Raw genomic sequence first — 22,810 nt, 5'->3', positions numbered from 1 at the left:
TCATCAAGTCAGCAAAGTTGAAAAGAACATTAGTGTTTGTTTTATAAGAAAGAATACTGTTTAAATTCAAATTCTGTATGCTTAAAATAAGTTAGTTTGACCTATCCTTTTTCATGTTGAGATTTCAAAGGCATCTCAATATATCAGGGATTCCATACTTTAGCATAGTTCTGTATTTTTTTCTGGAAACTTTTAAGAAAGGGCATTTGATAAAGATCTGCTTAATTGTTTGAATTGCAAAGTACTAATATTCTTGAAACACTAGATACAAGTAAGTTTGATGGACTAAACTAAGTTAAATTGATACTGTGGCTGGGACTATGTAAGAAGACTCTTAAAGCTCACTATATGCCATTCCATATCATCATATCATTTACATGAATATTTTCTCTGTGCAATAGGAAAGTTTTGTATCTCAATATTTTCAATCCTAGAGGGAGCTTTTTGTCATTTACAATATTTACTTGCCAACACTTGTATAAGCTTTTTATTTACAAGTTTTAAACTTTATATACATTTTTATCAACATTATTGTATGAAAATGGTATATACTTAGTTTTAAAATGTCATATATGTAATTCTTTAAATATTTAGTTTAAATTGTAATATTTTACCAAGAAAATGTAAAAACACCCATCCTTGAGACTAAAAATTAACTTTTAATTGATATTGTTAACTGTTTAAGAACTATAGAAATGTTAATTTGGTTATGGTTAATGATGTTATATTTATTGGCGTGTTTAATATTATTCAGATTTTTGCATGTTCCCACTTTTTGGACCCTCCAAACCCTTAAAATGCATGTGTGGACATTTGTTTTTCAAAAAGAACCTTAATAGTTTTTAAACTGCAATATTATTTGAAGTGCATGAGAAATTTTTGGTAATTTTAAGATTATATGGAAAACTTTCAGTTCTGAATTATTAATGGAGAGATTTTTTGTCCTTCTAAATGGTTATATTTAATGCAGGTATTGGTACAAATTTCATAGAAGTAAAAGGCTGATTTGATGTCACACTAGTTTTCTAATGTAAACTAATGAAAACTAATTATTTAAAATTAATAGCAAATATTTTCTACTAAAACTTGCTTTGTACTAAGTAAAGATAGCATTAAAGATATATGTCCAAAACGTGGGAACATAATTTGAAAAAAGTTATACCACTGTTTGTGCTTGTACTTATGTTGAAGTGTTTTGCAATAAATTAGCTGCTACTGCCTTACACAATCTACTGTCTGTTTTATTTGCAGCCATTTTGGTTGCATAGCCTGCTGCTCCTTGATTGGTCCAATTTCATTTCCCATGGTCCTTTGCAGACATTCAGCCAATGAGCTGTTGGCATGCCATATGAATAATTGATCATGACAGATCAATTCTCATACTCATTGATATTTTACTGACTGAATCATTTATGCTTTTAGGATTTGTTACTTTGTTTGCATGGGGGAAGGTATTTTGCTTTTTCTGAAAACAAAACGCTACTTTCATACATATATTGAAAAAAATTTTTTTTTATATTTTACTTCCAAATCTTACTCAAATGAAACATGGCAAAATCTAAAAGCATAGATGGAAAACTAAAAACAACAACAACACCTATGATATGTCACTTTGTGTATTGATGTTGTCTTTAGAACTGAAGATAATACATAGAATGCATGGCCAGATATAAAGCCAAAATTACTGCAAATTAAACATTTAACATCTCAAGTTCTTTATCTTTATTTACATAAGAATGATAAGTTCAGCTTTTATTTTGTTCTAACTCGACACTTACAGAAAGCCTGTCTTTCAGTTGTAGATACTAAAACAATTAACTTCTGTCGCTTGGAGCTTGCTGCTCCCCTCTTCATTCATTGGTTCATTAATCACGGCCCAGATTTCCATATTTGGCAATATTTGAAAAGGAGCAGCAGGCTGTTTATTTTTGTGTTATTTTTCCTGCAACTTTTGCTCTGTTTGGCAGCTGTTAACCACCTAGCTTATATTCTGTCTTAGTTTCTTGCATGGCATGGATTTAGTTCCTTTAGTTTGTTCTGTGTTCTCAGTTTTTTCTCTTTCAACTGTTAAAGAAACATTAATCAAATTAACATTAACCAGAATAGTTTTGTGAATGTAAAAAGCTAGTAAGTCTTACGTAAATGCTGCTGACAGTTAATCCTAAATGGTTAGTCCTAAACCTGAATGACTTGACTTGGTTAGCTCAAATAATGATAGATTTTCTTTCTCTCTGCAATATGACTGCTATTCACAAAATATCAGCTATAGAGGTTGAATGTAATAAATGCTTGTATAGAGAGACTTGGCTTTAGACTCCTAATTGTGTACTGTTTTTGCTAAAAATAGTTATGCATTTTCAAATCGGTTATAAACTCTTGCAAAATGCATACGTGATAATTAAATGAAAATACAGCAAGTTGAGAAAAAATGCTCTTGAATTACTTGTAAATGTTTGGATGTAAAATTATAAAATCAATATATAGTTAGCTCAGTATCTGAATAAAAGGTAATTTTTGACTTCTGAATTTTTTAGTAAGCACTATGATACCGAAATTTTTTTGATATTAATGTAATGGAAAACAGTATATAAAAAACTTAATTTTCAAATAGGCTATGCTTGTCACAGCTAATTGGCATGAGTTTGAATCCATGACTTGCATTGCTTACTAATACCTTCAGAACTTTTCACTTTCTCTTACATTGTCCATTCTCATTAGTAAAGCATTTCTTGAAAATTCTGCCAACAGTTAACACAAACCTTGTAGTACATTAACAACTGTCATTGACATAATTGTTAATATTTGATATCTAAAACATCCTCCTGTTTGCTGTAGGTTTTTCTTGACAGAATTTGTTTTCCAGATTTACTTGTTTGATAATTTCTACGCATACTGAGAATGTGTGCAATTGACATGGGGACAAGAGATGTTCTCTAATAGAACTATGCAAATATAGAATGCATTGCTTTATGTTTGAAGAATGGAATGCTGTACTGTCCTCAATCATTGAATTTGCAATTTGTCAGATATGAAACTACAAATGTACAAAGGAATGGTTTTTATCTTGGAAGTATATCTGTCAAGGAATACCTTCTGTTCAACACTGTGTGAATTTTGCACTATCCATGCCCTCTGTGGAATGTTCTAACACTGGTAACACTTCTGAGGAACACAATTTCATATGATGCATAAAAGGGTGTCAAAACAGAAATTTCTTTGGGCACTGTTTCAGGAACTAGAAAAATAAGTATTTTGTTTTCACTTCATAAAAGACGTAAAATATGATATGCTTTTATGTCTTAAATTGAGTTTTAAGGGTCTGGCCATGCATTTCTCTAAAATACACAAAAAAGTGACACTGAACTAAAAATCTGAAATAATAACTTGTAATCTTAATTGGACTAATATAATCATAAATGATATACTCTTAGAGTATTGTTGTCTTCTAACCATTAGTACACACCAGTTCTCATTGGCCTGCTTGTAAGTGATAATAGCCACTTTGTTTAATCTGTAAAGTAATAAGAAAATACCAGATATTGCATAAACAGGGAGGCCAACCCACATGACTTCTCTGTATTGTACACATGAGGAAAATAGCTTGATTTTTGTTATTACTTGATGAATTTTAATAAGATTAAAAGCATTGAAGATAGGAAAATGATGCTTTCCTCAGCACAAAGCATCTGCCACACTTTCTCAATACTTTTTTTCAAACACATTACCCAAATCCCAGTTTGTACATTACCTTCACAATTGGTCCGTGAAAAACATTTGGGCAAAGTTTTTGAGAAAAGTAATCCCAGTTTGTACATAACCTTCACAATTGGTTTGTGAAAAACATTTGGGCGAAGTGTTTGCGAAAAGAATGTGGATTGTCTTGCAGACACTTTGTGTCAAGACAAGCACTCATATTCCAGTCTTCAACTTTTTTTTATGTTAGTCGAGTTACAAGGAAATTATAAGCAAAAATGTTTCCAGAATCGAGTGATTTTTCCAAATGTGTAAGATACCGAAATGTCACTAGGATTGGCCACCTTGATAAAGGAAACAAACTTTCAATAGAGAAATGACAAGTGCAATAACTCCTGTATTTCACAAAGGCATCAATCACATGGCATTTGTACTAAAGCATAGAGCGGAAATAAATATTACGATGCACACAGCATATAGACTTTTGTCTATATTGAGCTGTAGATATGAGCATGTTTGTAATTAATGAGTGTGTTTTAACAGATTGTAAGTAAATTAATGAGTACACTTGGGATGTCAAAACTAGATCTGACCAAAAACTAATTAATGCTGAATATAGCATCTGTTTAATGCTTTGTTAACCATTTGACAGTTTGCTAGTAGAATACCTGAAACCCAACTAAACAAAAAGTAACATTTGTCAGTCAACAAAAGATGGGAAGTTTCCAATATTTCCTTACTTAACTCCAAAGAAAAATAGTTCAGAGTCAAATGATATATGAAGATAATGAAAAGGAAATTATTGTGAGAAGGATGATAAAAATTGTACTGACAAATATAGCATAAAACTATGGATAATATATTACTGTGTATGTAAGAATCTGGACAAAATAAAAAACAAAATGCAGCAGTCTTGGGGAAAGGAGAGAAAAGTGAAGGTAGTATCACCCTGTCTTTGTTTATAAGCATGCTTCTTATGTAGTGTATATAGAGGACATCCTCACAGGTAACAATATTTATATACTACGCCAGCTTTAACTAAACAGTTATATAATCTAGTGAGGTTTTCCAGGGAAGAATTTGTGTACTAATCTGTTGAAAGGTAAGTTTCAAGGAAAACCTAGATTTTTATCCATCAGTTACACATTCCCATTTCATTATTCACCCTACTTCTATTTTTGACCAGCTTGTGGTCCAGCAAACTAAAATACACAGAAGAATTGAAGACAATGGCTTTTCCTAAATCATGGGGACATAATTGCATGATTGTTGTGAATGTGAGAAAATCTGCTCAGAATATAAATTTTAAGACTGATTACACATGAAGGAAACAAAGTAAATAGTTCTACAAAAATACAGATGGCAAAATACAGTTATCTCCAGTGTTACAACACATGCTGTCTGCTTAAAGACTAGCAAATAAAAGTGGTCAAATAAAAAAATTCTATATCACATAAAAACATACTTGGAAATTAAATTGAACATAGAGAAAAGAAACCAGAACAAATGTTCAACAGTAAAAGCTAACCATACAACACCCTCTATGGAAATGGGGGTATGTGGAAATGTATACAAGACAAACACTGCAAAAACATCACACAGACATTAATGTTTTGAAATCTAATTACAAATTACCTGTTTGGCCCAAAGTTCAGGGCTTTCGATTTCATGTGTATTTTTTGTAACATTTTCTTTAAATCTTTCAAAGTATCATGTTTTTTTTTTAAATATTTTGATAAAGGTTATGAAAATATCAAATTTAAGTAGAGCCGTTGTCTTTAATAAGCTTAGTAACCTTGCTAAATACAGTTAATTCGTCATCAGTGACATATCAGCTGGGCTTCAAAATGTCTAACCAGTTTTCAGCTTCAGCACAAGTTGGTCTTCTTTGCTATAAAGCCTTAAAATTCTCAACCATATATTCAGCTGAGCTTCTCTATATATATATTTATATGGCTCAAAAAGCTAGGTTAGAGCACACACAGTGGTTTTCAGCATATTTTATTATTTGCTTTTGCTGTACATGGAGTAATACAACTTGGATTGTTTAGATTTACTAACTCCATGCAGAGGTTGCAGGAAAAAGAGATCTTAATATATATATTGCTGGGAAAACCTTAAACAAGACTTCATTTAACTTGAAACTCTTCATTGTAATTAAGGCTCTGGTGTTTCAGGCCGATTTTATGGTGAGCTTGACAATGTGGAACAAAAACTATCGCAAGAAAAAATGATTGAAGAAACCATAGACCCACAAACTAGTGCTGTTACTGAACAGGAAGCCCCCACTACCTTCCTGCCTGAATCTGACAGAACTCAGATGGACAAAGAGAAGCCAGGTGATGTAAACCTAGCTGAAAGTGTAAAACCTAAAAGAAGATACTCCAGTAGCAGTAATAGTAGCAAAAGCTCAGATGATGAAGACAGAAAGAAAAAAGGGGAAGTTGGTGAGTCTAAAGACAAAAAAGAAAGGAAAACCAGTAGCAGCAGCAGCACCAGCAGTTCAGACAGTGAAGAATATTTTGAAACTGTTGCTGAACCTGAGAGAGATCGTAAATCAGATAATGAAGTGAATGTACCAGTAGTTGTCGATGAAAATGAAGAAAGGGTTGTTTCACCAACATCACCTATTAGAGGACCAGAAAAAGATTATAGAAGAGCAGTAAGTCCTGTGCAAGAACCTGAAATAGACTTTAAGCTTGAATCTCAAATACTAAAACATTCGGTTGAAACAGATATAGACTTTCCATATGAAGACAATAAAATTCAAGAGCCTGAACTAGATATTGAATATAAAACAGGATTTAAATCTGATGAAGTTGATATGGATCAAGATATTCTACCTAATGAGGAAAAAGGAGTAAATACTGTTAATTCTGAACCACAGATAATACCATCGTCAGGAGCAGGTACTTGGCCAATGGCAGAAGAACATGTACAACCAAATTTAACTGAAGTTGAGGCCACAGTGACTGATACATTACCAGAAATATCAGAACCACCTGCACAGTCATATGTTGTTGACAGTGCTACAAAAGATGATACTGATACTGTATTGAAAATAGTAAAAGATGACAAAATTATATCTGATGAGACTGAAACTCCTGCTGATGTAACTCCGGAGAAATATAGGAAAGATTCTAAAAAATTACATGTAACTTTTGCAGAAACTGTAATTGATAATGAAAAAGTATCAAATGAAAGTGACACAAGTGAATCAGAGAGTAGTGACAGTGACACAGATTCTGACAGTAGTACAGAAGGAAGCAAAGACTTGAGAGAAGATCCCTATAAGCAGGAAACCAAGATAAGAAAGGCGTCATCTTCTACAGACAGTGATAGTGAATGTGAAGGGGCTTATGATGTTGAAATGGCTGCAAAACAAGAAATGGTAACTGATCTTGATGAAGTGGGTGACGAAATAACTGATGCTGTGACTTCCTTTAGAGCACCTGATGTAGATACTGAGTACAGCACATTCCCAGACCCACAGACTCCAAAGATAACGCATGAAGATGACAAATTCAATGTAGATCAGAATGTAGAATTTATTAGAAAAGTTCCCTTGTCTGATGAGAACATTGAAAGAGTGCCAAAGGAAACAAATGAAGTTAATGTTGAACTTGAAACAGAAAGCAAAAAATTAAAGGATGAAAAATCAAGTTCATCATCAAGTGATAATGAAAGTGATGACAGTAATGATATATCATACAATATTTCTGTAAAAACTGAAAATGATGATAATGTAACTCTTGATACTGTTAGTAAGAAACCATTCGTTGAGACTAATGTAGATGATATTTTTGATGATAACATAATGCCCAATATTGCCAAGTCTGGAGCTGATTTAGAAAGAGAAAAGTCATATTCTGAAAGTTCTTCTGATCACAGTGATGATGAAAATAGGGAGAAGCATATGGCAAGTGGAAGTGAACCTGGAGACAAAATAACAAATTCATTGAATGAACCAGATACATCTGAGATTACAGAACCAAATCTGCATAATGAAATTTCCGAGAAAGCAAGTAAGTATGAGGACACTGCTTCTTTAGAAGAAAAGGTTGATTTTGAGAAATCTTTGGAAAGGCATAGTTCTGAAAGTTCCTCTGACGAAAGAGAGGCAGATGACACTGAATCGGACAAAAAGAGAAAAGGATCCATGTCAAGTGAAGATGAGACTAAATATGATATTGAAACAGAAAAACTGAAAATTATACCAAGTTCCATGGAAAATGTAGGTCTTGAGATAACTGATAATGCAGAGAAAGTGACTACAGCTGATGTAGGCGAACAAGAAAATATTGAAAATGTTAAATTTATTGAAATAAGTAAAGCACCCACAAGAGAAACTAATGTTGTTGATAATTTTGTTCAAGAGACTGAAATGGACAAACCTGTAGCTTCTGAATTAAAAATATCTAGTTTGAAGGAAACAGATGATGCAAGTCAGTTGAAGGATACCGATGTAGATGACATGTTCAATGACCAGAACATAAAAGTTGATAAACAGAAATTGAGTTCATCATCTTCCAGTGAAAGTGTTGAAGAGTTTCAAGAAACAAAAGAGGAAGCACCTACTGCAAACATAGTTGTATTAGAAACAGTCACAGCAAGGCATCCCATAAGGAAGAGGTCATCTTCATCATCCAGCAGTGAAGGTAACTCAGAGGAGCGGGAACCAACTATAATTGTACATGATTTGAATGTAGGTACAAAATCTGTAGATATTGATAAAAATGTAGCAGAGTTAGTTGAAAATGATGATGTTATTGTAGTGGAAGATGTGACAAAGGAAATGGTTTACTCTAAACCAAATGAATATACGAAAGATGAAAATGAGTCTAAAACATTTAGTGAAGACAAAAATGGTATCACTGATATTCTACAAGAAATAACTGATGAACCAGTATGTACTGATGATTCTAGCAAAAAAGGTGACATGACTACAAACAGATCTTCAGATTCAAGCAGTAGTTCATCTGAGAGTGATAATGATGAAAGCAAAGAATCAGAGGCCAAAGTTGATGATTTCTCAGCTTCATTATTGGAAGAAACAGGAAGGGAGACAAACAGAGTAGAATCATTCATTCTTTGTGAAGAACCAAAGACCTTAGATTCTAAAGACAGTTCCAGTCAGGATGCAGCAACTTTGTTAATTCCAAGTCAAAGGAAGTCTTCCTCATCAAGCCCTTCAGAAAGTGACAATGACCAGGAAAGCCAGAAAGCATTGCCAATGGAAACAGATGTTGATAGCATACCATTTGAAACAAATATTGATGAGGTTACAAAAGAAGTACCAACTGAAGATTCAAAGAATAAAGAAGAAGAAAAATCTGTTGAAACTGATAAAGATATTCATCAACAAGTTGAAAGCAAAGATAAAGAATCCTCTTCTTCATCAGATTCTGAAAATGAAAAAGATCTTCTGATGGAACCGGAAGAATCCTTAGAAGCTAAGCATCCTGTTGAAAAAACCAATATTGACACTGTTCCAGTAAAATGTCCAGAATTGACATCAGAAGAACCTGCTAAAGTGGTTATATTAGAAACAGTTGCAGCTAGGCATCCGACAAGAAAGGGATCATCTTCATCATCCAGTAGTGAAGGTAGCTCAGGAAAATGGGAACCAGCTGAGACTGAAAATGATTTGAATGTAGGTACCAGGTCAATGGATATTGATGAAAATGTTGCAGAGTTAGTTGAAAAAAATAATGTTATTGCTGCTGAAGATGTAATGAAAGAAATGTTGTACTCTAAACCAGATGAATCTGCTACATTTGAAACAGAGTCTGAAAAATCGGGGGAAAACAAAGATATTGTTCGTAACATTCCAGAAGAAATAATTGATGAACCAGTATGTACTGATGATTCAAGAGAAAATGATGCTGTGACTGCAGACAGATCTTTAGAATCAAACAGTAGTTCATCTGAGAGTGATAATGATGAAAGCAAAGAACCAGAGGCAAAAGTGGATGATTTCTCAGCTTCATTATTGGAAGAAACAGGAAGGGAGACAAATAGAATAGAATCATTCATTCTTTGTGAAGAACCAAAGACATTAGATTCTAAAGACAGATACAGTCAGGATGCAACAACTTCGTTAATTCAGAGTGAAAGAAAATCTTCCTCGTCAAGCTCTTCAGAAAGTGACAATGACCAGGAAAGCCAGAAAGCAATACCAATGAAAACAGATGTTGATAGCATGCCATTTGAAACAAATGTTGACCAAATTGCAAAAGAAGTGGCAACTGTAGAAGACGATAAGTCTCTTGAAACTGATATAGATTTTCCCCACCCAGTTGAAATCAAAGATAAAGATTCATCGGATTCTGAAGATGGAAAGGAAGAAACATTGGGAATGAAACATCAGATTGATGAAACTTTAACAGAGGATATCAAACAAAAACCGAGATCAAGGACATCCTCCTCCTCATCGTTATCTAGTGAAGATGACTTTAAAAGTAAAGCAGTTGTTGAAACAGATTTAGACAGTGTGCCACAAGCAACCTCAAAATCTTTAGAGACTGATTTAGATGAGGCTTTTGGAGATACAGACAAAAAAGGGGAAATGGAACCAGTTGTAACAAAACCAGATGAATACCCTGAGATTGAGAAACAACAAGAGCCCTTTGCCCCAGAAACAGATTCAGACATAGGGGCACTAAGACCTGAATATGTCATGGATCAGTACCATTCAGCAATTCCTGTTGAATATCCTTCAGACTACAAAGGTGAAACTGAACCTCCTAAAGATGAAGTATATTGTGAAACAACCCTGGCAGTTGTGCGAAGAGTAAAGGTAAAACAAAATTATGGCAGTGATAAAACAGAAAGGCAGCCCATCACAATTGAACAAAATCTACAGAAAAAATATGAGCCACCCAGAATTCAAGATATAACGGACCATGAAACAGAAAATGTTACTGACTTTGATGCTCATCCTGGGAAAAGATCAAGGTCACCAAGCTGGTCATTTGATGATGATCACGTTTCTAAAAGACTGGATGCTGAAGACCGGTTTCATAATGAAAAAGAGGCAACACCGCCTGCCAGGGAATACATCATTGTTGAATCTGCCCCAGAGATTGGTGAGTCTGGTGGATTGAGGGAAGAATATGTGGCTCAAAGGCCGTTTGTTGAGAGCAAACGTTCAGCATCATCATCATCATCGTCGTCAGCTGACGAGGGTGAATTTAAGGTTCAAGATGTCCCGGATGAAGAAGGTATTTTTTTTGGTTTAAAGGTTTGCTTTTAGTAACTTAATTCATACACATGCTAGCATACTCTAAACACAGGATTGGCTCTTTGTTGGCTTTCTCCTCATACTTCTAACATTTTTCTCTGGTCACGGATGTTAAGGTAAGTTTTCTGGCACTTTAAAGGTGTGTTTCAGTCTAGGCTTTGTTAAAGTTATAAAGAAGTAGATACACTTGAATTACTAATTTAAGAGTTTTATAAATGTATATTAAGAGGATATGTTTGAAGAGCATACTTCAAATATTCAATCTTACAGATGGTCTGACACACATCTTTCTAGGTTGCTGTTTTTACAATTTTTCCACAAGCTTCAGACTTGCTTACTCTAATCTATTTTGAGAGTGTTAGGTGTGTTTGTACTTAAAATCTTAAATGTTTAGGGTTAAAAGTCTTGAGAGTGCAAGAATAATTTTTGATTGGACTTTGATAATTGAAGTGAGTGTTGAGAGAGTTGCTGTGAAGAGATATACTAAGTCTTACAACTTAAAATAATTCAACAATTCAAGTTTAGTTTTAGTATAGTACTGTAGATTAAGGTTGAAGAACACATGGGAGTCGTGCATTACCATATAATGATTATTCCTTGTATACTAGAAATTTAAACTACTCATTTAAAAAATATTATAATATTATGTAATCTTGTATATAATTTTTGTAACTTGAACTTAAAGTACTTAACTATTATTAACTTGCTATATATTATGTTTAATTCACATTTACAAAATGTAAGTATATTGTAGCCTCATTATAACTTAATAAAATAACTTCATATTTAAGAAAATTTATTTTAATTCTATAAAAAATATCCTTTGGACGCCAGTAGTGAATTTTAAACATAGTAATTTGGCTCTATCTTGCTTCCAGAGATAAACATTTATTGCTAATTCAACATTTCCTCTGGTGGTATGAACCAGGTCAGACTTGGTCTTTCTTGAACAGTATCAGAGTCATGAATTTGGGAACAAATGAAATGGGATCTAAATACAGATTATTATTGGGCACAAAAGGTTGGTAATTCTACACAGGTGCCTGTCCATGCCTTAAGTAATGCCCACCATCAAAAGCTGAAAAGTTACCATATAATTTAAATAGTGTCAGAGTAATTCAAAACAACAAAAAATACTTCACTTCTCATGACAAGGAATCAGGGGAGGTAATTACTTAATAATAAAAAATATCTTCAAGATTCAACCTGCCCTCATTGCAAATTCAGTTCCTATTTCAAACTGGTGTCCTAAAGATATATCAGTAAAACTGAATATAACAGAAATTGACTGTTAAAACACATGCTTATTTAATCAGTAAGTTAGGTGATAACTAATACAATAAACTATATTTGAACTGTTGATACTAAAGTGTAAATAAATTCTGTTATAGCTACATAATATATTAGAACAGTTTATCTGTTCAGAATAATTACAGAGCAAGCTAGCTTATCCTCCAAGATATAGAAATTTATGAACACTGGATGAGTGCTTCTTTATTTCAATGTACTTATCCAGTTTTTGTGCCAAGATGAGAAAATAAACCTTTTAGGAGTAAGCTTCAACTGTATTTAGATGATACTGTGGTAGAACAGTTGTTAGAAATAAACAACTGTTATTCCTGCATTAGCAAAGAAAGAACACAAAAGTAAATGAAGAAACATGAAAAGAAGGCAGCTCAAACAAAAAGTAGTCAGTTGATGCATCTAACAGTAGTGTCGTTTATATGTGTATAATCATTTAAAAAGCAAAATGTTATTGGACCCTGGCATATCAGATTATTCCAGTCAAATGGATCTTCTGTCAGAACACAAGAAACTTGCCTATTTTAGATCACCAGCCCCACCTCCACCATTACTGTATATACATTCACACCAGCTAGACGTTTTGATACCCTTGTCAGTCTAGATGTCCAACTGTCAGCCAAATTTCTTCTGCATATCTCAAAAACTGTTTTTAACATAAAGTTATTATACATCATAGAATTATTATTCAGCAGGTAAAAGTTGTGTATTTGGAGTTTTGTTTGGGATTTACTCAGCCAGATCAAGAGTTATGACCCTTGACTTACATAAAAGGCCTAAAAGTTTGTATTTGATGTATCTCAAAAAGAATTTGACCTAGAGTCATGACACTTAATAGGGTTGATACTTAGCAAAAGAAATTGTGCACCTAGTATTTTATTGTGGATATCACACAGCCAGAGCAGAGTTATGGGCCTTTCACACTTAGTAAAAAGTCTGCATAAAGGGCTGTAAAAGTTTTGGTGCATATATCTCAAAAAGTGTTTGATCTAAAGTCAAGAAATCAAGCAGGAATATTATTTAGCATGTAAAGTTTTGCACCTTGGATTTTGTTTGCTGAGTAAGACCAGAGTTATGGCACTTAACTTAGTCAGAAATATGTTGTAAGGGCCTTCAAGCATGTGCTGAATGTATCTCAAAATGAATTTGAAGTCATTAAACTTTATAGATATGTTGTTCAGCATGTGAAGTTGTATGCCTATGGTTTTATTTAGAATTCTCCCCACCCCATACCCCGCCTTCAGCAGAAAGTAAGTAACTTTTCACCCGATGACGAAGTTAGTATTGAAGTTTGCATTGTCAGCAAGTAACATAATTTTTACCATACAGTGAGTGGAAGTGGGGGCATGATTGATTATGCCTTTGCGACCAGTGTAGATCATGATCAGCCTGCAGTCTGATCAAGATATTCACCGGTCGCCATTCAGTCAGTATCTTTTTGGTAAGCACCCCTTTTAACAGTTATTGGTACTGTCCAAATTGAAAGTACAAAAATTTAGCAGGGTAAGGGTTAGAATGGTTAATTTACTGAAGTCAGTATCAGCTTAGTTTTTCTGAAGGATGTCTCGATTATCTTCTCTTTAGTGAAGTTTCAGTGTAAGAAGTTTCATACACATGAGTTTCAATTTTCATTTTGAGAAAGTCAAGTCAATAGCTTTTAGTTAGTACACAGTAAATTAACTGTTGTGGACTTGGAGAACAAAAGATAGAAGTGCCTAGAAAAACACAGGAAAAGAACAACTTCCTTTTGAAGTCAGGACCAAATTTAGTGGTAAAGTTTAAACATACCAAAGAAAATATACAAGAGAGACTGTGATTTTATTATATGTAGGCATACTTGTATTAAATATTCTTAGTAACGATTATCTACTTAGAAGTACTCTGACTCAGTTTGACCTAAAATGTAATTTTGGCAATTACCAAATGTTGATATTTATGGTTTGTAATGATATGTCTACCACTGCATATTGTCAACGATGTTCCCGTAAGGGGTGACAGAACTGAGTTCTATCAATTAATTTTAGGTTTGATGCTTCTTCTCTTTTTTAAGTACCAAAGTGGCACTGAAACATGAACAGAAAAAAAAGTGAATGCGTAGGAACAAATTCTTCCTATTGAAACTGTTCCAGCGAGCATTTACCCTATTGAAACTGTTCCAGCAAGCATTTACCCTATTGAAATGAGATATGAAAATATGTAATGATTACAGCTAAAAACTAAATTGATTAAATTATATAAAGTTAAACAAATGTTTCCTACAAGTCAGGTTTTACAGAGATCCAGAGCCCGCCCGCTTAGCTCAGTAGGTAAGAGCGTTGGTCTACGGACCGCTGGGTCGCGAGTTCGATCCTCGGGCGGGGCGTATGTTCTCCGTGACTATTTGATAAACGACATTGTGTCTGAAGTCATTAGTTCTCCACCTCTGATAATTCATGTGGGGAAGTTGGCAGTTACTTTCGGAGAACAGGTTTGTACTGGTACAGAATCCAGGAACACTGGTTAGGTTAACTGCCCGCCGTTACATGACTGAAATACTGTTGAAAAACGGCGTTAAACCCAAAACAAAGTTGAAAAACGGCGTTAAACCCAAAACAAACAAACAAACAAACAGAGATCCAGTGCAAACTTTCTAGAGATAATGTGTAAAAATAACCAATAATATGTCCAAACAAAACAAAAAATTGATTAATATTTGCATGGATATTATATCTTAATCCATAACAGCTATAAACTGCTGCAACATTTGGTAAATCATTGGACAGGAAGTATTGAGGTTTGTGTAATCAATGAAACCGGTACTAAGCTCTGAACCGTGCCGATGTAAGGCTCTGAGGCTGTGTTTGTGGAGCTCTGTGCTTCCAAGAAATATACCCTTACCTATTATCTTTTTCACTATTTCTTTTTTGCTCACCTTGGCACTATTTGCTGAGGTGAGCTATTGTGATTGACCCTAGTGTTGTTAGTAGTGCCTCAGTAAAAATTTTACACTTGGAGGTCTTAACCTTTAGCCTGCTGGCGGCAAGTGTTTTCTGCCTTTGCGGCCAGTGCAGACCAAGATCAGCCTGCACATCTGTGCAGTCTGATCATGGTCTGCACTGTTCGCCATTCAGTCAGTATCTTTTTTGTAAACACCCCTTTTAACAGTTAATGGTACTGTCCAAATTGAAAGATGGACTAGTTCATTATAGAAATTTAGCAGGGTAAGGGTTAATGTTACATTGCCAGAATGTTTGGTTGAAATAATATTTTATTAAGGTATTTGCATATTTAACATAGTATTACAAATAATAGCATAAAGGATTGAGCAGGAAGCTTTTAGCTCATTTGGAGAATAATAGCATAAAGGATTGAGCAGGAAGCTTTTAGAGACCTAAAAAAATTCAGTTTGAATTTAGGTAATATAAGGTAAAAACCCAAGTAACTAGTTCAAATAATAGAAAACCGCTGTTAGCACACGGGCAACTATATTTTCTACCTAATCTGTATGAAGTATCAAATCTAGGTAATTTACAACTGGGTAATCTAAAACTAGGGCACTAGGTCGTATCTTTGAAAAACCTTGTTAACACTCAGATTTTGTATCTGATCAGCATGAAACTTGGTCAGAATGATTATCTTAATGCTATTTAGGTTAATTTGGAAACTAGGTGATCTAGGGTCATAAACTAGGTCACTAGTCAACTCATAGAAAACCTTCCTAACAGTAGATGCCCTGTGTACTGCTTGATATACAAGAAATCTGATTGGTGTGTTTGTCTTGGTAAATCAAATGGACTGTCTTAGGTCTAAAACACTAGGTCAAGTTATAAAAAAACTTGTAAACGCTCAAGAGACCACATTTTCCGTTTTTTTTCCACAACCATGTCAGAATATTGTAAATGAAATCTAGGTTAAATTGGAAACTGGGTTATCTGATCAGGTGAGTGATACATGGCTTTTGTGGCCCTCTTGTTATAGATAAATCTAAGTAATAAATCATTAAATAAGAAAAAAAATTATATTGAAAATATATTGTTTTGGCCCTTAGTAGAAGATTTGATCACATTCCAATTAACTGCCATACTGCACAGTGCTATCTTTGACCTATTGTCACTGTATCATTCAGTAATGTTGAGTTTGTTCCCAGTGTATCACAGTCTAAATTCTTAAATGACCCTATTAGTACTTATGATAGTTACATAATCATAGACCAATATCTGAACCATTAAAGTATACCAAGCTGATTTGTCACATAATTTAGACTAAATTTAATATTGTGGTCTGATATGGACTTGTGAAATTCCAATTTTGGCAGCAGATATTTAACAGATTTTTTATTTGCTTGTGAAATGGAGCTAGGTGTAAGGCTAGGTATGTACACAGCTTCAAAGTGTAATCAAAAGTAGCTGAAATGAAAATGTTTTTTACTGATTTTATTATAAGTCATAGATAGATTTAAGGTGATACTAAACTTTTTATGTTCTCCATGTTTACCTTGCAGACATGTCTTTGTATTGTTAGATATAGAGACATTTTGGGGAGAGCAGAAATGTTCTTCCAAACTAGAATTTTACTGAACTTGCAGAAATAAGACAAGCTGTCTCATAGGATGATTTAAAGACATTAAATAGTCTGGGTTATGTACTTACTGTATAGGGCTAGTTTGTTTGCTTATATCTTCACTATAGATCAATTTATACCATATTTGACCTTACTAAGGCACCATGCATGAAACAAATTTCAGAGCTGACTTGGAAACTATGGTAGTTAATTTTTCAGATTCTTGAATCCTGCCAGTTTGCTTTTAAATGAACAAAGATGTTATCAGTTGTAGAGAATCAGATGTTTTATTTTCAAAGTAGGATTCATGCCATTCATAGCATCCATTTACAGGTTTAAATACTAAAACACTACTTTGAAATTGGAAAGATTTTCCCCCACATTTACATACAAAATGGAAAGTTGTGAAGATTAGTCCAAAAAATAGGGACTCTCATGAAAAAGACCATCAGTACCTCCAAGCCCCATCATTCATGAAAATGATCATCAGTATGTCCGAGCTCAATCATTAATGCAGATGACCATCAGTACCTCCAAGCCCAATCATTCATGAAAATGATCATCAGTATGTCCGAGCTCAATCATTAATGCAGATGACCATCAGTACCTCCAAGCCCAATCATTCATGAAAAGGATCATCAGTATGTCCGAGCTCAATCATTAATGCAGAAGACCATCAGTACCTCCAAGCCCAATCATTCATGAAAAGGATCATCAGTATGTCCGAGCTCAATCATTAATGCAGATGACCATCAGTACCTCCAAGCCCAATCATTCATGAAAATGATCATCAGTATGTCCGAGCTCAATCATTAATGCAGATGACCATCAGTACCTCCAAGCCCAATCATTCATGAAAAGGATCATCAGTATGTCCGAGCTCAATCATTAATGCAGAAGACCATCATTACCTCCAAGCCCAATCATTCATGAAAAGGATCATCAGTATGTCCGAGCTCAATCATTAATGCAGATGACCATCAGTACCTCCAAGCCCAATCATTCATGAAAAGGATCATCAGTATGTCCGAGCTCAATCATTAATTCAGAAGACCATCAGTACCTCCAAGCTAAATCATTCATGAGAAGATTTAAGTACCTCTGAGCCCAGTCATGCATGAGAAATACCATCATTACTTCCAAACCCAGTCATTCAAGAAAAGGATCATCAGTACCTCCAAGCTAAATCATTCATGAAAAGATCTAAGTACCTCTGAGCCCAATCATGAAATACCATCAGTACTTCTGAACCAAAGCATTCATGAAGAAGACCATTAATATGTCCAACTCAAATCGTACATGAAAAAGACTGTCAGTGTATAACATACAAACTATTTTAGATGAGTTATTAAAATTAGTTTCTTGAAATGATTGGTAGGGCTTTTAAACCAGAACTGACTTGTAAATGTAAGACCAAAGGGCATTAAACAGGAAGCATACAGTATTTTATTAACTATTTCATTAGCAGATGTAACATTTGTTTGACATGTATACATACATTGCAGCAGCATTATATTATATGTGTATGTATACTGAGGACACTAGTGTTTTATTTATTTGTTTGAGTTGAAACTTGTGTGGTTTTTCTGAAAGTCAAAGTAAGTGAAAAAAAAAACTCTACATCAGCTCTGAAAAAATTTCAGCTTATTTAAAGTGTTTACATTTTTTTACTTTCTGTAAGTTATAGAATATTTATCAAATATTTTCAGTAAAGCATCTTATGTTTTAATGATTAGTAAATAAATGCAAATTCACATAGAACATTGTATTGTGCCTATGTTTTGATAGAAATCATACATACAAGAATACATGGAAACAAAGGTCACAAATAGTCTTTAAGTAGGTTGTTAATGTAAAAAATAAAAAGAACAGGAAAAAAATTGAAAACAAATGTAAAAACACCTATTTCAGTAAATCTGTGGAAAACACCATTGTACCACATTGAAGCTGCTACAAAATTGGTAGGAGAGATCCTCAAAACCTTATAAACAAAAAATTATGATTTTTTTTAAATACTTTTTTTTTCTCATTTCTTTCTTTCTTCCTTTTAGGCATTGGCTGCATTTAATTTAGTTTACTGTTATAACATTTTGAAGGGATGCTACATTTTGCTCGTTAATATTTGTTTATATGTAGCATTATGGTGGTGAACATGTAAACAGTCTCGTATCAATATGCCATGCTTGCATTTTGTTAGCTAACTTTCAGTGTAGTAACCTTTGTCCCCATGTGTACATTGCCAACAATGTAACCAATCTGAATTTCAGTGTTTGACCCTGCACTGCAAGGGGGCCAGAGCTACATGGAGGACATTAAGCCAGATGGTACTATTGTCAAAATTCAGAGAATCAAACATCTACCACGGGGGCATGTTAGCTTCGATCAAACTGAAGATGTAGCTTTCATTGAAGAGGAGGGACCGTTGCGCACTGAAACTGAGATACAGGATGAAGAAGAAATTCTTGATGATGGAACTGTTCACAAAACACATGTAGTTAGGCAGCATTCTCTAAAGCATGTAAGAAAGTCTCTACGATCAGATGCAGGAGAGGAAGATATTGTTGAAGAAACTGAAATTGAACTACCAGGCACTGAGAAAATAGTGGAAACATTTGATGAACCTCCACAGAAAGTACTGGAAGTTGAGGAGGAGGAAGAAACATTGGAAGATGGTACAACAGTCAAACGTAAAATTATTATGAGCAGTATGGTGCACCACATTAGGACCAGAACAAAATCAATTGATGAGTCAACAGGGGAACAACATGAAGAAGAAGATGATACTGAAGAAATAGTGCCTGGAACACAGTCGTTCTTTGTCGCTGGTTCAGGTTCAACTTCCTCAAGTTCGAGCTTTATAGATGATCTTGATGAGATGGAAGCAACAATTGAAGAGGAAGAAGAAGCATATGATGACGGAACACTAGTTCAAACTACATTCTTAGAAGCTACAGAGAAACGCAAGCAAAGGTCAAGGTCAGGGTCTCTTTCAGAGACAGAAGGTAAAATTATTGTTACTGAAAGAAGGGTCACACCAGCACATACACCAGTCAGTACGCCGCCAGGATCACCAAGGTCAGGGTCACCTGTCAATCTTGAAGAATTAGCAGCGAAAATTGCAGAAAAGACTATCAAAAAAGCTCACTTCGAAACAGTAAGACATCAAACTGAAGGAGGAGAAATAGAAGAAACTACTGAATACAAAACAGAATCATTTTTACCTCCTGCACGTGCATTAGTTGAGGAAGTAGAGGAGCAGCAAGAAGAACCAGGTAACTGCACGAGTAACGTTGCCCCCTAAATTATGGTGCATGATATTAATATCGTACATGTCTCATGTAGAATTAATTTGGCCTTTCCTGCATTTTGCTGCTTTTAGTATACCTTTCCAAACTACCTTATATATTATTCAGCATATTTCTAACCTTTATAGGATGGATATATATATATATATATATATATATATAACCAAGCATATTGGTGTGGCATGTTTAAGGTGTTATATTTCACCTACATGCAGCAGGCAGAGATTTAGTTATATGGATCAACATGTTTGGAGGATTGTTCTTTTAATAAAAAAAAAATTCAGAAGTTTAGATCACTTAAAAAAACATGTATTTTACACTTCCCTGTGCATGTAGGTGAAATCTGACTACTGTTTTACAGAAAGTGTTGTTTGTGATCTGCAAAAGCTAGATATAGCTAAGTAAATCAGTAATGAATGGGTATATACCAAGATAATAGGAAAAAAGCCTTTTTTAGTTAATTCATGTATAAAGATACCCAAAACATCTTTCAATAGATTACTTCAGATAAGCATATGATATATCTAAAATGACACTTTCAGTATTCATGTTGCATTGATTATATTTGGTTCCAGTTGCTTCATTACAATTTAAGATTTGATTTGATTATTTAGATTTTAATTTTACACATTATTTCAGTTATTTAGAGAAATTTTGTTCTTTCTTATTTCAGTAGTAAATAGTCATATAAAATTACAAACCTTAATCTGAAAGTCGTGAAAACAAAAATTAGCAGCATGATTTGAGAGTATGCTAAATAGGCTTGAAGTATGTGTAGTATTAGAAAAAAAATCCAGAAAAGTGGTATTATAAAAACATTGAAATGATGAGAATGTGTGCAAATTTTGACCATTATAATAAAGAAAGTATAAAGTGTAAGTTTGAATCTGAAGATAAAGATACTGTAATTAGAAACTCAGTCCTTAGAATAATAACTAACATAAATCTCTAATATTTACTAAAATGTAGTTTATTTACTGAGTTTGATGGTGTATATCTGTGTGTGAGTGTGAAGGAGTGTGAGAAATTTTGTAATATAATATATATTCTGCTCCTTTATTCATATGACAAAATGTGAGCATGTGTTTTCTTTGGTGATGTTCTATATTACTAACAAGTGTATGTGTGTACTTGGGAATTCCTCTGACTTGAGGCTCTTGGTTTGTTTTACTAACAGTGTTGATGTGGAAGTTTCTCTATGGCTCTCTCTGTTGGGCTGTCTCTGTTGGACACTGTATCTGTAGCTACTCACTTTTATACGTACTGTATCTTTTCTGTTATACCAGAACACTAGTATACCAATATACACAATCATGTAAGTTTTCTTAAAACATAAAAGATAATAATTGATTAAAGTGAATTTCTTTATTTAAAAATAAAAGTTTGTGCATGGTTGCCATGGGAAACATGCATGGAAAATACCAGTGTCAGAAAAAGGAAGGTCAGGGATATGATATGTTCAACTTTGGAAAAGACGTAGAGTGTGGAAGAATTAAAATGTATCATTTTCATGGCAACCATGGTGAAGTCTTTTTAATATATATATTTATGAAGAAAAAGTTTTTATATCAGGATCAGCTTATTACAAATATTGAAGAGGAGGTAACTCTTTCATTGTTTATTAGATTTTGATTTTAGTGTTGCAAAATCTTCATTGTTATAAAATTTAATGCTTTCTGAGAAGAAGAAAAACTTAAACTTTTCGTAAACGAAACATGTTTGACATGGCAGAAGCCTGCTGATACATATACATTTAAAGGATAGCTTTAATTTATTCACTTTTGATTATAGATTTTACATAATGCTAAATTATTAGTCTGCTATTTGACAGAATGGAAGGAACTTGGTGAAAGTGGTTTGGTTCAACGACCAGTGACGAAAGTCTCGTATTCTCCCTCACAAGAGCGAGGTACTTGTTGACAGTAACCCCCATATATAGTTACCTTGACTAGAACATTCTGTTACCATAGCATTATCCCATAGTGCTCTATACAGTTTTGGGTGCTGGTTTTATGTATTGCAATGACACAGATATAGACGGACAGATTTGAAGAATGACAATTTTACCTTATTCATGTTTTGTTTTCAAATTTTTATTTTAATGTCTTTCTTTGTTGTTGTTTTTTATTGAAAATGGGAAATGCAAAGGTATTTGTTAATAGAGAAGAGTTACTAAAGCACTTCTAGTTAGAAGGTCTCTAGTCATTATATCTAGAAATATTTGATTAATTTCAAGATGACTTGTATACAAGGGAGTGGGGGGGATCAAATTTATTATATATACATGTACAATGGTATTTGTTGGAGCAGTGAGTTTGATATTTTATAATAAGAGTATTGCCAAATGTGCTTCCTCAACTTCTCTCAATCTGTTGATAGGGAATGCGTTGAAAGTGGATAATCATTTTGGCTATATTAGTATATAAGGACAAGGACAACTGCAGATGGGGCAGCTAATATATTTATTTTATTCTTAAAGCCAGAAAATTCTTTTTATACTGTTCCTAAACAAATAAAGCCAGCTTATTTGATGGAATAGTAGTGTAGTGCTATGGTAACAACATCAGATTTAAAAAAACAAAAAACATTCGTGTTTTGATTTAATTTCTGTCTGTGTTTAAGTTTTGTTCTATCACACCACTACTGACTCTTAAACAGTGACATGACTAACCATTCACAAGGGTATTTCCACAAAAAAATTATTTCTCTAAAATCAATAATTCCATTA

At 33.7% G+C, this 22,810-nt stretch overlaps 1 protein-coding gene across 50 annotated transcripts in view; it reads left to right on the top strand.

Moving 5' to 3' along the window:
• The window catches only part of LOC123564339 (titin homolog), a 244,984-nt gene that overhangs the window by 156,266 nt on the left and 65,908 nt on the right, over positions 1–22,810 (top strand). For 42 of the 50 annotated variants that reach the window (XM_053536978.1, XM_053536991.1, XM_053536997.1 and 39 more), the window contains 3 exons: positions 5,871–10,916; positions 19,045–20,049; positions 21,914–21,991. In XM_053536978.1, the coding sequence (XP_053392953.1) occupies positions 5,871–10,916; positions 19,045–20,049; positions 21,914–21,991 (6,129 nt within the window). The remainder of the gene's footprint in view (positions 1–5,870; positions 10,917–19,044; positions 20,050–21,913; positions 21,992–22,810) is intronic. The other 8 variants (XM_053537004.1, XM_053537002.1, XM_053536999.1 and 5 more) reach the window with 3 other exon arrangements.

This window comes from Mercenaria mercenaria, chromosome 2 (assembly GCF_021730395.1).
Source record: "Mercenaria mercenaria strain notata chromosome 2, MADL_Memer_1, whole genome shotgun sequence".
In the NCBI taxonomy this organism is placed as follows: domain Eukaryota; kingdom Metazoa; phylum Mollusca; class Bivalvia; order Venerida; family Veneridae; genus Mercenaria; species Mercenaria mercenaria.
The sequence above is the reverse complement of the archived record's forward strand: the minus strand, read 5'-3'. Positions and strand labels throughout refer to the sequence as shown.